General features: G+C 38.5%; 1 protein-coding gene across 3 annotated transcripts in view; it reads right to left on the reverse strand.

The window, feature by feature from the left end:
• Positions 1–16920, reverse strand: part of EXOC6 (exocyst complex component 6) — a 141075-nt gene that overhangs the window by 49775 nt on the left and 74380 nt on the right. For all 3 annotated transcript variants that reach the window (XR_013959069.1, XM_080642157.1, XM_080642158.1), the window contains exon 18: positions 12370–12549. Coding sequence is in view for 2 of the 3 variants with exons in the window: in XM_080642157.1 (XP_080498283.1) it covers positions 12370–12549 (180 nt within the window). In the remaining variant the exon portion in view is untranslated. The remainder of the gene's footprint in view (positions 1–12369; positions 12550–16920) is intronic.

Consider the following 16920-nt stretch of genomic DNA (forward strand, 5'->3'; position numbering starts at 1 on the left):
CAGGCTAATCTATAAATCTAGTGGAAAGAGGTAATGAAAACACAAACACACACATGCACACACACGAATTTAGCCTTTGTTTAAATCACATATGCATTAATAAAATTCTACATTAAATTTCTTTAATTATGCATATTAAGTAGAGACTTATTGTTCTCAAATGAAATAAATTCATCCTTTGCATAGCTCAAAATGGAAGTTAATATCAAGGGCTCAGATTCTTAATTTTTTAACAGATTATGTATTGTTTTTTAAAATGGCTACTTCCTAATTATAAAAGGTAAACAAAATTCTTACATTTCACCTAATACTTATTTTTAGATATAGATAAGAAATTTTTAATTTTCCAAATATTTTGCACACCCAAAAAATATCTTTGGTAATTCATTTCTGATGCCTGTAGCCCTTAGCATACTTTGATATAATCAAAACACCCCTTTCTGAACACTATTATTGCTATTATTGTTGATGTTCTTACTAATATATCATTCTAGGACAAAAATGATCTAAATAGTCTTACAATTACCTTTAGAAATAGAGATGCTCTGTTTTTGGTTTTAAACATTATAACAAACAAAGCCAAAATAGTTAAGTGAAGTGACTGAGAAAATATAGCACATTTAACAAATTTCAAGTACCTAGAAATTTCTGCTGCTCTCATCTGAAAAATTAATTGCAACTATTACTAACATTTTCTTTCCCTTTAACAACACAAAGTTCAATAAATAAGTAAAAACACCTGCCAACTTTTAAAGGTAACTACTTTTTTACCCAGCTCTAACATTTTGCTGAAAAACAACTTGTAAAGAGAGAACACCCTTAGACAAACTTCTTATATTTCAAAGGAACTTGTAAAAGAGAATCTGCTGACATATTAGAGCCTTTTTGCATTACCCAAAAGCTTTTCTTTTCAGAACAATTGTGGTAAAGAGACATTTGGCTCCTAGGAAATTCCCAGAGGGTCAACCATATGCATCCTTCCATGGCACCTTCACAGTGCTGCTTTCTAGATCCATGTCTCAAAAGCAGCTTTCATCATTTACTTGTGTGTCAGTCAATATGATTTATGGACTGCATTCAACAAAGTCAAAGCATATAGAATGAGAAATATGACTACAATCTGCTAATTTGTTTTGTATTGAGCCACTTAAGAGTCAAAGACCTGATGTCAGACTGAGACCAGCAACACAATTAACCAGTCGGTGACAGATTCATCCATCCTCCCTGCCAGGCTGTGCCAATCAAAGACAGCATGAGGCGACATTTGGTGAAATCAGTAAGAAAACTCATTCTCTAAGTAACCTATGTGAGACCTTGATTGACACTTTTTGAATTTAGTTTGTGGAACACAGCCACTCTTTACCCAATAGTCCCTCGCTGCAAGCTGTGAAATAGGGCTTTTAATGCCAATCACAGGAACAATAAACCACAAACCACCAACCTTCAGTTTAAAAGGAATCAAGAAAACACATCTGCTTGTATGTCAAGCCAAATTTCCAAAATAATTTACTATTATAGATTAAGCTAAAGATACTGTTTCCTTTGAAATATCATAAAATGACATGATAACAAAAATACAACACATTTTATTAATTATGACTCAACTGTTTTAGTTTCAAAGTAATGTTTTGATAGATCTACTCCAATATAATAGTAGGAGAAATGTAGAATGGTTAAAAACTAATTTGACACACTTAAATTTTCATTGAAGCTTTCATTTCTGTCTCACCATTCTCTTATTTCAAAGATCTAATAAAAAAGGTATGATTTCAACAGTAATTATTTAAAAGCATTTTTCAATACTGCTTTCATTCTCTCAAGTATATTTAAGATAAAAACATGCTCTTGAAATCACAAACCATTCTGTATTGTTCTACTTTCCTTAATGATCCCAAGAGAGCCCATTTTCCTTTATATCCCTATAAAAGGTCAACTTCGCACAATAAACTACTTTTTTATTTAAGTAAAAAGGAATATATAGACTTGGAAATATTCTGCTGTATTTATTATTCTTTAAATTGATAGCAGGTTTTGTTTTAAAAGGTTATGTAATTCTTGCCAGAAAATAGTGGGAAAACTAAATTAAATTGTGATCAATTTGAAAATTAAATCTAACAATGGTAAGTGAATTTATTAATTCTGATTTTGTATGGCTGTCTAAAGTTATTTAACTTAAAGCAATAAAATACTACAGTATTCAAACGCACTGCCTCTCAGTTTGCTATATAAATTTAGTTATGAGATTGTAAAATAGTCTTTCAGAAGGAAGGCAAAAGAGGAAGGAAAGTATTTTAATGAATCAGTCTCCTAAAGAGCCACAATTTATGTTCTTTGAAAACACACAGACTGAAAGAGTGAGGACTTTCATCAAATGTGGAGTAAACACTAAAATTAGAAACAAATTCTCAAATGAAATATGAAAAAAGATGCCCATTTAAAAAGTAGACATTAATTTAAAAAATCTATTATTCTTCCTTCTATTTTATATAAGAACCACTAATCTAAAGTTTTACTGTATTAAACTAGATTTTGCTCCAATGGAAAGAATGTTATTAAATCAGGGGGGGGAAAAACATACCTAAAACATTAGTATAAAACATGAAAGTTTCCCCATGATGCTTTAAAAAATGCACAAAAATTCCTCTATATAGTAAGATAGGTTTTAATCTATTTTCTGGCTGAACACTCTGTATGACACTGAAATGTCTCAGATTCCCAATAATAGAGAATGGATGAGTTATAAGGTTTAAATATCAAGATGAATTCCTTTAGTGAGTATTAATAATAACCTTAACACCATCTTGAAGACAGATTTTTGAAATTATGCCAAAAACATTCATAGGCTTATCAAAATATACTCACTCTAACATCCCCAAAATTCTCCAAAATATTTTTTTTAAATATATTTTATTGATATTTTACAGAGAGGAAGGGAGTGGGATAGAGAGCTAGAAACAGCAATGAGAGAGAAACATCGATCAGCTGCCTCCTGCACACCTCCCACTGGGGATATGCCCGCAACCAAGGTACATGCCCTTGACCGGAATTGAACCCGGGACCCTTCAGTCTGCAGGCCAACGCTCCATCCACTGAGCCAAACCGGTTTTGGCCCAAAATATTTTTTTGCACTTCTATATTCCTCTCATGCTCTCAATTCTGTTTCTATCTAAATAGCTATAGCCCCACAAAAACTGGTTACCACATGAGTTAACCACAATCCCCACAATTATGAATTCTCTCTTCTTAAGCTTTTCTCCTCCTAACAATTTCTAATCATAAGGAGATGGGGACACGGACACACACACACAGCTTACACAGAATTCAGTTACTATCCTCAAGTTAGGAAATTCTACAAACTGGGAAAAACTCAGGACACCTGTAATTTATGGCATATTTTTATTTCACTCAAAACTTCCTTATCCCAATTAGAAGAGAAACCAAGATGGTGGCATATAACACCTGAACTTGCTGCCTTGCACAACCACTTCAAAGCTACAACTAAAAGACAAAACAGACATCATCCAGAACCACAGGAAGGCTGGCTGAGTGGAAATTCTACAATTAGAAGGGAAGAGAAAAGCACACTGAGACTCAGAGGAGGTGCGGAAGTACGGAGGTTCAGAGGCGTGCACGCGTGCGTGCACACACGGAAAGGGCTGGCAACTGAGGACTCGGTTGTCTTTTTCAATCAGGAGGGAGACACAAGCTCCCAACTGCTCTGAACTCCAGTTCCAGGCGAGACTCTGGGGACCCAGACTTGTACGGGGCGGGGGGGAAACTGGGTTGTCTGGCATTGGGCCGGAACACGAAGGCGGCTTTTTCTCAGAGGTGCTTGCAGTGATTACCGCAGGACACTGAGACCCTGGGGCCTCTTAGGGCAGGGCTGAAGGTCAGCCATTGCTGTTTGCTCCGCCCTATTGATTCGCTGAGATCCCGCGCCACCTAATTTACAACCCCATCCCAGCTGTGCGCAGAGGCTTTTGCATATGAATGGCCTGGCCCTTTGCAATCTAAAATTACCTAACAAACTGCAGCTGGGTCAGAGAGCCCCAGAACTTCCAAAAGGCCCAAGGCTCCACAGCAGCTTGCATTGTGTCACAGCTGGGCCTCATCTGGGGACCTCCAAACCCCAAACAAAGAAGAGGAATCTGCAGATCTCTCCGTAGCTCCTGCTGGATGGCCTCAGGCAGAGCTAAATTTGCACCTACTTGGAGATCCAAGAGCCAGTGTACCCAGTGGTCAGAGTGGGACCATCCAGATTACAACTCCTCAGATCCATAAGGGACACACTCAGGGGGCAGACTCAGTGAGCACCAAAGCCCCACTGAAGCAAGTCCTGCCCCATAAGGGTGTCTCCAGCACAGAAGTTTTCCCAGGGTAGACACAACTGATCCTCACAGCCAATTGGCCTGGAGGTCAATTCCTCCCAGTGATACCAACAACAATCAAGGCTTAACTACAACAAGACTGTGCACACAGCCAAAACCGGTCTGGCTCAGTGGATAGAGCATCAGCCTGCGGACTGAAAGGTCCCAGGTTCGATTCTGGTCAAGGGCATGTACCTTGGTTGCGGGCACGTCCCCAGTAGGGGGTGTGCAGGAGGCAGCTGATCGATGTTTCTCTCTCATCGATGTTTCTAGCTCTCTATCCCTCTCCCTTCCTCTCTGTAAAAAATCAATAAAATATATTTAAAAAAAAAAAAAAAGACTGTGCACACAGCCCACAAAGGGGTGCACCAAGAGTGTCCACCTCAGGTAACTGGGGAGGCTGAGCCACTGGGCCCTATAGGACACCTAGCACACAAGGCCACTCTATCAACTCAGGGAAGCGGCCAAAATGCGGAGACAAAGAAAGAGGTCACAAATAACAGAAATGGAAGAAAGCAAACTACTGGATATAGAGTTCAAAACCATGGTTAAAAGGTTTTTCAAGAATTTTCTAGAAACGGACGATAAATTTAGTGAGACCCTCGAGGATATAAAAAGGACCAACTAGAAATTAAGCATACGCTGACTGAAATAAAAAGTAACATACAGAGATCCAACAGCAGACTAGAGGATCGCAAGAATCAAGTCAAAGATTTGAAATACAAAGAAGCAAAAAACACCCAACCGGAAAAGCAAAAAGAAAAAAGAATCCAAAAATATGAAGATAGTGTAAGAAGCCTCTGGGACAACTTCAAGCGTACCAACATCTGAATTATGGGGGTGCCATAATTCAGAAGAAGAGAGAGAGCAAGATATTGAAAACTTATTTGAAGAAATAATGACAGAAAACTTCCCCGACCTGGTGAAAGAAATAGACTTACAAGTTCAGGAAGCTCAGAGAACTCCAAACAAAAGGAATCCAAAGAGGACCACACCCAGACACATCATAATTAAAATGCCAAGAGCAAAAGACAAAGAGAGAATATTAAAAGCAGCAAGAGAAAAACAGTTTGTTACCTACAAGGGAGTACCCATACGAATGTCAGCTGATTTCTCAACAGAAACTATGCAGGCCAGAAGGGAGTGGCAAGAAATATTCAAAGTGATGAATAGCAAGAACCTACAACCAAGATTACTCTACCCAGCAAAGCTATCATTCAGAATTGAAGGGCAGATAAAGAGCTTCACAGATAAGAAAAAGCTAAAGGAGTTCATCATCGCCAAACCAGTATTATATAAAATGCTGAAAGGTATTCTTTAAGAAGAGGAAGAAGAAGAAAAAGGTAAAGATAAAAATTATGAACAACAAATACATATCTATCAACAAGTGAATCTAAAAATCAAGTGAATAAAAAATCTGATGAACAGAATAAACTGGTGAATATAATAGAATCAGGGGCATAGAAAGGGAGTGGACTGACAATTCTCGGGGGGAAAGGGGTGTGGGGGGTACGGGAAGAGACTGGACAAAAATCGTACACCTATGGATGAGGACAGTGCGGGGGAGTGTAAGGGCAGAGGGTGGGGTGGGAACCGGGTGGAGGGGAGCTATAGGGGGAAAAGAGAGGAACAACTGTAATAATCTGAACAATAAAGATTTATTTTTTAAAAAAAACTTCCTTATCCCAACTAAAGGCTCATCCAACTTTGATGGCCTTTTTCTGTCTTGTTTTGTTTTGTTTTGTTTTGTTTTAAGCAACCTTTTGAACATGGTCTTAGATGACATGTAATGCCCAGATTCGTAGCTTTCTACAAGTATTGTTGCTGACACGGCAGTCCCATGATAGCATCAAACTAATTTTAATAGGCAGAAAGATAATGCCAGGGACAAGCAGAGCAGTAAAAGTCTAGAAGAGGTCAAGGTTTGAAGAAATGCCTCTGCTTCCAGGCTACTGATACTATCAGAAATGTAGATAGAATGGTGAAAGCTGCATGCACTGTGGCCGAGTAGGAGGAGGAGGAAGCTAGTCTGTGCTGACTGCGAGCTGACAGAGGTTATTCCTAACACTTAAACCTACTTGATTACAGCAGAGTGGAAGTCAGGCATCTGTTTCAGTAGGGAATTGTTAAAAATATGAAGGCTCTATAATTTCTCTCACGCGCAAATGTAAAGAAAGCGAGGGAAATTAGAGAGATGTAATTTCCTGTGTGGTGACTGAGTAGATGGCCAAGCCACAGAATTCAGGTTGAAAAACTGAAGCATTCCAGGAACTATTATTAAAGCAGCAGCTTTGTGATATAGCACAGTCATCTTCATTTCTTTACCTAAGAATCCAACTCAGAGTATCAAGGTTATATCATTATTAAAATGTACTATTTTGCAATCCAAGCATGACTTAAAATTTGCAAAGAAGTTCCCAGGTTAGATAATATAGGTGGTTTCCACATCATTAGTAAAATGGACAAATGTCACCCAAGCCAAATGACTCTATCTTAATACATGTAGGTTTGTAGCTGATATATTATAAACACAGCCATATATATAAATACTAGAGGCCTGGTGCACAAATTTGTGCACACGTGGGGTCCCTTGGCCTGGCCAGTGATTGGAGCCAATTGGGCTGTCTCATCCAGTCCTGGGGGAGGTTAGCTGGCCGCGGGAGATTGGCTGTGGTAGCGCACTGACCACCAAGGGGCAGCTCCTGCATTGAGCATCTGCCTCCTGAAGGTCAGTGAGCGTCATAGCGACCAGTCGACCTGTCGCAATGGTCACTTAGGCTTTTATATATATAGATAGTACAGAGTAGTAGGCCTTTGTCATTCAAGGATTTCAAACTTTTAAGATGACTCCAGAATCCAGTAGGGCTTCATTTGGTGAGAGGCACACATATGATTAACATGCTCTGTGAAATGGGTATGCAGGGGGAGGCGGAAAATAACTCGGACTGGATGCAGAGTCTATTGTGTAACACAGGTTAAAGGGAAGATACCATTTGTTTTCCTAAAACTGTACTGTTCCTCTCTGCAAAAACTCAAGTAACTTTCTAAACATGAATTCTTTGTCACCATCTGGCCAAAAACTGCCAGATGGTACATTTTTGTTTGCTTTTTAGTACTCAAACTTCCTGTTCAAGATGGTATTTTGCTTATAAAGCCTGCACTAAAGATCTAGTCTATTTAATCTATAGCTGTTAAAGAATAAAGTTAAAGGATATTTGTAAGTGTGCATATGTATGTATGTATGTATGTATGTACATGAATACTATACATACATTTAGTTTATAGGCGCAAAAAATACCATTTTAATTGTTTCCATTTATACCTCCCTGGCATGGTGTGGTGATAATGGAAAGAGAGGCAGGGAAAGTGACATAATTTGTGGAATTCAGTGCAAAGTAAAAATGTGGGGTTTCCTGCTTAAGAATTATTAAGAATTTCAAGACAATAAGAATGAAGCACCAAGTCACCTGCAGGACCTTCCTAAACTGCACAGTAGCACGTCCATAAAGTAGGTCCCAAAGAGAGGAGACCACAATTCTGTGGCTAGCTCCACACTGCTCACTCTAGGAAAAATGTCCCCAAAATTTATATAAAAAATTCCCAGATTGCTACTCAAGGGAAAGTCTATTAAAAAAAAAAAAAATAGAGTATTGCCCAGCTGGTGTGGCTCAATGGTTGAGTGTCAACCTATGAACCAGGAGATCATGGTTCAATTCCCAATCAGGGCACATGCCCGGGTTGCGGGCTCAATCCCCAGTGTGGGGCATGCAGGAGGCAGATGATTAATGATTCTCTCTCATCATTGATGTTTCTTTCTCTCTTTCTCTCCCTCTCCCTTCCTCTCCAAAATCAATAAAAATCTATATATTTTTTAAAAATAGGGTATTTACACAGTAGCAGAGTAAACCCATATAAGCTTTCAAGGACTTCCTTACTAAAAGAGAATGAGCAAAATAAAATTTTCAAAACCTATTTGAACATAACAGAAATAATTCAAGAAACAGAAAATGTCTTTAAGAAACCTCTAATACTCAAGGATATCTGAAAGATAACATATCTATTTTTAAAAAGAAACAGTATTCTATGAAAAAAATCCTTAAAAACAGAAGTAATTCCTTGGAAATTAAAAGTATAATTAATAATATAGTCTACAGAAGAACTGAAAAATAAAATTGAGAAAATCTCCCAAAACAAAGAAGAAAAAAATATAAATAAGAAATGAAGGGAAGGATAAAAGACAGAGGACCAATCTGGGAACTTTAACATCTAACTAATGAGAGTTCAGGAAAGAGAGAACAGAAAAATGGAGGGAACAAAATTATCTCAAAAATAATAGAAGGGGATTCTCTGTACTGTATAAAGGATACAAAATTTTTTAAAGAAAGGGGCCACTGAGTGAAGAGCTAAGTAAATGAAATAAAAGCTATCTCCCACATGTTCCTATGACACTTCAGAATGTTAAGGATTCAAAAATAGATCCTAAAATGTGGAGGCCAAAGACAATAGAGGAATACAAAGGAAATTACCAGAGTAAAAGTTCTTCAACCTAGAATTATATAATCAGCTAAACTATTTTTTCCCTGTCCACGTACTTATTTATTCATACCTGAGTTAAGTCAAACTATTAGAAATAAAGTGACATTTGTGAAATCTTATGCAGAATATTAAATCAAAGATAAGTGCATTGAGCTTTGATTCATACTTACAATATCTTTAAACCAGAGAAGACATCATGAGACACATGTGAGCCTAACACCTGCTATCTGCAACATACTAACCAGCTAAAATATTAATCAAACATGAGGGTGTAAGAAGGTATTTTAGGATATGCAAGGACTTAAATAGTGAACTTCCCTCTTTGGAGGAAGTTATTGAGGCAGTTCAACAAAACCAACCAGTGAGATAATAAAAACCCAAAGAACCCAGAGAGTAGAGAAGGAAAGTTCCAGGGTAACAGCTATGCCTGATCTAAAATATCCAGAGAGCAACTGGTACACATTAGAGACAAAGGCCTCTGGAGCTGTCAGAAGACAGTAAACGAACAACTGAGAGAGCGTCTATTTATTCCTGAGGATTGCTTTTGGCTAGAAGCATGGAGATTTACACTGATAAAATGAATTCAAATTAATTCAACAATTACTTAATGCATATTTCATGAGGAACACTTTTTAGAAATTAGTTGATATAAAAATTAAACATATATAAAAGTTCCCCTTTTTAACTCAAGGACAGCAGTTAAATATATGTCATCCCTGAGTAAACTTCTCTAAGTTGTTTAGCACAGACCCACCATTATAATCTTACACCATTATAACCTCCTTTAAGATATTCTTTTAGCCCGGCTGGCATGGCTCAGTGGTTGAGCATCAACTTATGAACCAGGAGATCATGCTTTGATTCCCAGTCATGGTACATGCACCTGTTGCAGGCTTGGCCCCCAGTAGGGTCATGCAGGAGGCAGCCAATCAATGATTCTCTTTCATTATTGATATTTCAATCTCTCTCTTTTTCCCTTCCTCTCTGAAATCAATAAACATATCCTATATAATAAAAGCCTAATATGCTAAGTGTCTGGTCGTCTGTTCAAACAATCAAAGCATAATATGCTAATGATATGCTAAGGACACTCAACCGCTTGCTATGATGTGCACTGACCACCAAGGAGCAGACAGTCAACTGGTCAATCAGTCACTATGAGGTGCACTGACCACCAGGGGGCAGATACTCCTATCAGTAGGTTAGCTTGCTGCTGGGGTCCAGCCAATCCAGACTGAGCAAGATGGGCCAGACCCGCCCTGGAGCCCTCCTGTGGTCCCTCCCCAGCTGGCCAACCTCCCACATCCCTCCCTGACCCTGATCGTACACTGGTGGGGTCCCTCAGGGACCCCTCCAGGGATGTCAGAGAGCCGATTTCGGCCCAATCCTGCAGGCCAAGCTGAGGGACACCACTGGTGCACAATTTCGTGCACCGGGTCTCTAATACCGGGTCTCTAATATATATATATATATATATATATATATATTATATATATATATATATATATATGTGTGTGTGTGTGTGTGTGTGTGTGTGTGTGTGTGTGTTTTAAAAAAAGATATCCTTTTAAAATATTTTTTAGTAACACCTTTCTTAAACTAATCTAATTGGCCCTTGGAGCAACTCCTAATAGGGAAAGTAAAAGATAATAACTCTCCCCACTCCCCTATTTTAAACAAGGGAAACAGTTGGAGGCAGTTAGGTAGGTTTCAAATTACTTTATTTTTGCATTCTGCTATATCTTATCATGAGATAAAAAGATCAATATAATTTTTTTCTATTTTTTTATTATTTTACTAGAGGCCTGGTGCACGAAATTCATGCATGGGGGAGTGTGTCCCTCAGCCCAGCCTGCACCCTCTCCAATCTGGGACCCCTCGAGGGATGTCCAACTACCCGTTTAAGCAGTCGGACATCCCTCTCACAATTCAGGACTGCTGGCTCCCGACTGCTCGCCTGCCTGCCTTCCTGATTGCCCCTAACCACTTCTGCCTGCCAGCCTGATCACCCCCTAACCACTCCCCTGCCAGTATGATTGATGCCTAACTGCTTCCCTGCCAGCCTGTTTTCCCCTAACTTCCCTCCCCTGCAGGCCTGGTCCCCCCCAACTGACCTTCCCTGCAGGCCCGGTCACCCCCAACTTCCCTCCTCTGCCAGCCTGGTCACCCCCAAATGCCCTCCCTTGCAGGCCTGGTCCCTCCCAAATGCCCTCCCCTGCTGGCCTGATCGCCCACAACTGCCCTCCCTTGCAGGCCTGGTCCCTCCCAACTTGTGGCGGCTATCTTGTGTCCACATGGGGGCAGCCATCTTGTGTGTTGGAGTGATGGTCAATTTGCATATTACTCTTTTATTAGATAGGATTTTTATTCTTTTATTTGTACAAAAACTACTCCATTCACATTTTAACAGTTCTATTAGGATTATTAGATAGGATAGAGGCCTGGTGCACAGGTGGGGGCCAGCTGGTTTGCCCTGAAGGGTGTCCCGGATCAGGGTGGGGGTTCCCTTGGGGCATGGGGCGGCCTGGGCGAGGGGCCTGTGGTGGTTAGCAGGCTGGCCATGTCCCCCGGCAACCCAAACGGAGGCCCTGGTATCTGGAATTTATTTATCTTCTATAATTGAAACTTTGTAGCCTTGAGTGGAGGCCTGGGCCTGCCAGGGTGTGCAGAAAGCTTGGCTTCCTCCATTGCCGGGGAAACCCAAGCCTCCTGCTCCATGGCCGCAGTCATCTTGGTTGGGTTAATTTACATACTCGCTCCTGCTTGGCTGGTGGGCGTGGCTTGTGGGTGATGGTTAATTTGCATATTACTCTTTTATTAGATAGGATTTTTATTCTTTTATTTGTACAAAAACTACTCCATTCACATTTTAACAGTTCTATTACTTTTGAATATACCTAAAGAGAGCGTGCTCATTCCACAATAATCTCTGGTCTTTGTATTCCTCATCTGAAGAACCCAATGTTTCAGCTTATTCACATTCAAATGTCCCTGTTATATGCTTTTTGGGGGTTAATGTTTCATCAATAGATTGTTCAAGATTTAGATAAACTATGACTATATATCAGGATAGAACAATGTTCCTATTTTACTTTTAATCTCTGGCCTAAAAATATCCAATAATTTCTTGGCCTTTTCTAACTGGAAAAGCCATTGATAACATTGACTTTTATGAAAACTACTTCTATTAGAGTTTATTTCTATTTAAGTCTACACTGTCAATTTCACAGTTTTATTTTGGTTTTGATGGGAAGAGAGTCATATTTTGGTTAAAAAGTAAAACAAATTAAAACTTCAAACAATTGGGTAAGTTAGGATTCTTCACAAATTAATATATAATAATGGAAGAAGAAATATAATCTAGCTGGGAAGTTGACTTAAACAAGTAAACATCAAACTAAAATTGAATTCTAAAATATACTTCAGTAAGCAAAATTATAAATTTTTGAAAAAATTTTATACTTACAGGCAAATGAGTAAACACTTGAAAGATGCTTCTCAAAAAATTAATAAGATCCATTAAATAGCCACTAGCTCTTCCATCTGGCTCAGACATTGTCCAGTCATAATCAGCAAGCTGAACAAATTCATCAATTTTTTGATTAAGTTTGGTATATATTTCTCCTTCTGCTGCATGTCGGGCATCCTGACAGGGGACAAAATAACAACAAACAAGAAATATTTATAGAAGCAGATAATAAGTTTTCTTAAACTCTAAATTTTGTTTTATATTTTTCTTTGGTCTAATATTTTAGTCATTTATTCAGATATTAGACCATTTACTAGTCTAATATTTTAGTCATTTATTCAAAGTACTGCTTGTTGGCTGGCAGTACTCTCTTGTGTTTTTTAACATATTTTTATTGATTTCAGGCATGTGCCCTTGACCAGAACCAAACCTGGGACCCTTCAGTCCGCAGGCCGACGCTCTATCCACTGAGCCAGTTAGGGCAACAAATAATTCTCTTGCAAATATTTTCCCCCCAGTCTTTAGTTTGTTCTCTTATTCTCTGATGATGTCTTTTTGCAGAACAAGTTTGTAATTTTAACAAAATCCAACTGATAATTATGTCCCTCACGGATCATGCCTTTGGTGTGGTAGCTAAAAAGTCATTGCAACTCAAGGTCATCCAGATTTCTCTAATGTTAATTTCTTGGAATTTTATAATTTTGCACTTTACATCTAGGTTTATGATCCAATTTGACTTAATTTTTGTGAATGGTATAAGGTCTGTATCTAGATTCATTTCTTTGCATGTGAATACCCAGTTGCTCCAGCACCATTTGTTGTAAAGACTCTTTGGTCCATTGTACTGCCTTTGTTGCTTTGTCAAAGATCAGTTAAATATATTTATTTGGGTCTATTTCTGGGCTCTATCCAATCCCATTGATCTATGTGTCTATTTTTTGGCCAGTACCACACTGTCTTTATAATAAATCTTAAAGTCAGGTAGTATCAGTCTTCCAACTTGGTTCTTCTTCTTCAGTACTGTGTTGGCTATTATGGGGCTTTTGCCTCTCCATATAAACTTTAGAATTACTTTGTTGATATTCACAAAATAACTTGCTGAGATTCCGATGAGGATGCATTGGATCTGTGCTTTTATAAATTATACATGTTCATATGTATATATTACAGTTCAATGAAAAACATTTTTTTAAAGTACAGGTACTATGTCCCTACCTTCATAGAAAGAGAATTTCAAGTCCTTAAAGACAATTTACCGTCACTTTAATCATAGTCCTAAAAAAAACTTTGTTAATAGTAATCAACAGGTGTGAAAAAGGCAAACCAGAAAAAGAATCAGAAGCATATGCCTTCTTAGCTCTCACAGCTGTAATCACTGCCAGTACTCAAAGGGAAAGGACTCTTCAGAGTGTCAGGTTGGAAAAGCTCCCTGGGGCAAAGTTAAAGAGCTCTAATGCCAAAGAAAAAGAAGGGTTCATTTCTCTACTACACAGATTAAAAAGGGGATGGTATTTCTGTTTCCCCCCTCTATTCTGATGCAAATCTTTTCAGTTAGAAGTCTTGTATTAGTCTCGAATAGCTCTCAGTGTGGGTCCAGATTAATTTTAAAAAGCTGCGGTACTGCTTGAGGGCAGAAACTACTTACTTTACCTCTTTTGTATCACTCATAGATTTAGCATCATGAAAAGGCAAATTTACAAGATAATCTATATATTTCATAAGATAAATATGATATAAATCAAGCACTTTGTGTGTGCACATGTGCTTTTTGGAGGGGAAGCAAAAAGGAGGCAGAGGTAAAAGGATCCTGTAAGTGCTTATTCCCATAATCATTAAGCAATTAAATAAGAATATGTTTGGTAGAGTCACTAGACTGAGAAGCATTTGGTTAAGAGGTTAACTAAGCAATCCATGCTAATGTCTGCAATCAAGACTGTACTTTAATCTTCTCTGTGAAAGAGGCAACAGACTGACTATTCACTATGAATGAAAATGTCCCCATCTCCCTCTGCAATTCACTTTAATATTGATTTAACAATTCCTGATGTTGAATTGCTTCCTCATATCATAGGTTATGACAAATTCCTCTTGAAATAGACCAAAGGTAGAACTGAAGAATACTTTCCCTTCATATACTGAGCTTGAAACAGTTTTGTTCTCACAGAACAGAAAGGTTTCCTGAGTTCTATGTGAAAATAAAACAAACAACAAAAAGAACTAGGATGCTCTACTATTTAAAAAGGTTCAACTTGATTTCTGAATTTCCAAGAAAACCGAGAAATATTCTATGGCAGTTGTAGTTTCAACCAAATATCTACAACTTAAGAAAACACTGGGATGATGGACCAGAGCTAACATTTCTAAACATTCCCTCCCAAAAGGAAGATTCTGAGAAGTGTTGTTCCAAGATCCCTCAGTCTAAGATATCATGTTGCAGTATCTTTGGTTCTTTGAGTCATACTGATAAGGAAATTGCTTGAAGAATCCTAGATGCACCAGATGTCAAGGCAATTCATGTTTTAATCAGAGTACAGAGTAAGCCTATTAAATTTAATGTTAACAGTTAAATATGCTTACAACTCTAGTCCTTAGTGAATTCCTTCTTGACAGCCTATGAGTAACACGTGGACATAAGGATGGCGATCAATAAAGAAAAAGAAAGATTGTATAAAATGTGATATAAAAGCAAAGAATCAATTTGTCCTTGGATAAATAAGTGTTCAAAACCTTGTGGAGTGTTCTCCAATTTATGGTACTTATCACACCATATCGTCAAGTATCTTTTTATAGTTTACTAGAGGCCTGATGCAAGAATTCATGCACCAGTGGGGTCCCTGGGCAATCGGGCCGAAACTTGCTCTCTGACATCCCCCAAGGGGTCCTGGATTGCGAGAGGGCGCAGGCCAGGCCAAGGGACCCCACAGGTGCACAATCGGGGCAGAGAGGGATACGGGAGGTTGGCCAGCTGGGAAGGGACCCCGGGAGGGCTCCAGGGAGTGTCCGGCCCATCTCGCTCAGTCCCAATCAGCCAGACCACAGCAGCAAGTTCACCTACTGGTTGGAGCGTCTGCCCCCTGGTGGTCAGTGCACATCATAGCAACTGGTTGAGCGGTTGACTATCTACCCTCTGGTGATCAGTGCACATCACAGTGAGCGGTTGAGCGGCCTTAGCATATATCATTAGCGTATTACGCTTTGATTGGTTGGATGTCCGACTGGTCGGCCAGACACTTAGCATATTAGGCTTTTATTATATAGGCTTCTCCTATGAGCTCCTTGAAGGGCAGGGATATATTTTTACATTCTCATTACCTAATAGTATGCTCAGAGCATAGACGATGTACAACAAGTGGAACTGTGCTAAGTGTCCCCTCTAATCCTCATAACAATTGAATGAGGTCGATAATTTAGGATGTCCCAAAAAATGTATACACATACTTTAAATAGTTATAAAGGCAGTGTTTATCAAAATACATTTCATTTTCAAAATTGAGTTATCAGCTGTTAAAGTATATATACATTTTTTTTAATATATATTTTATTGATATTTTACAGAGAGGAAGGGAGAGGGATAGAGAGCTAGAAACATCGATGAGAGAGAAACATTGATCAGCTGCCTCCTGCACACCTCCCACTGGGAATGTGCCCGCAACCAAGGTACGTGCCCTTGACCGGAATCGAACCTGGGACCCTTCCGTCCGCAGGCCGACGCTCTATCCACTGAGCCAAACCGGTTTTGGCAGAAGTATATATACATTTTTGGGACATCCTGTATATTGCTACTCCAATTTTATAGATAACAAAACTAGGAATCATTAAAATTAAAAAATGTGCCCAAGTCATATAGCTGTCTAACTCCAGAGTAAATGCCCTTAATCACTGTACTTATCCTACCTAGATAAATGAATGTCTGTTTTATCCAGCTTCTGTTTCAGTTTTAATAACTAATTCTACAAAAGTGCTCACTCAGTTATTATCTGCATTTGTGCTTTCTGGATCAGGATGACTACATGAGCTCAAGAATCACCAAAGGAGGATAGGATTTGGGGGCCATGCAGATAATCTCAGGAACCAAGCATCATTTCTGAACTTTGAAAGTCTGGTTATTGTTAATTAGGTATTTCTAAATACAAGTAGACTGAATTTTCAAAGTGTAAATGATTATACCATAATTTTAGGAGATAAATTGGGTAATTTATAATATAGCAAGAGTAGAAAGATAAGAGTGCTTTTTAATAGAAAACTTAGAAAGGGCTGTACGGTTAAACTAGCAAGCACATTTTACAGATAAGGGATCAGTAAGTGGTTTATATTCGTTTAGTAAAATACTCAGTGCAAAGAGATTTATATTTTAAGACTACTCCAGTGTCTCATCTATATGACCCCAAACCAATACAATCTAAAACAGTTTATAAAACAAATTAATGAAGTATTTAATCTTCCATTCTGTTTAAAACAACCATTAATTTATCTTTCAGTATATCCCATGGTATTAAACAAACAGAAATCTTTTCATTCATATAAAAGCAGGACTTTAATAATATGTAA

The sequence above is a fragment of the Plecotus auritus genome, assembly GCF_963455305.1.
Source record: "Plecotus auritus genome assembly, chromosome: 9".
Classification (NCBI taxonomy): Eukaryota; Metazoa; Chordata; class Mammalia; order Chiroptera; family Vespertilionidae; genus Plecotus; species Plecotus auritus.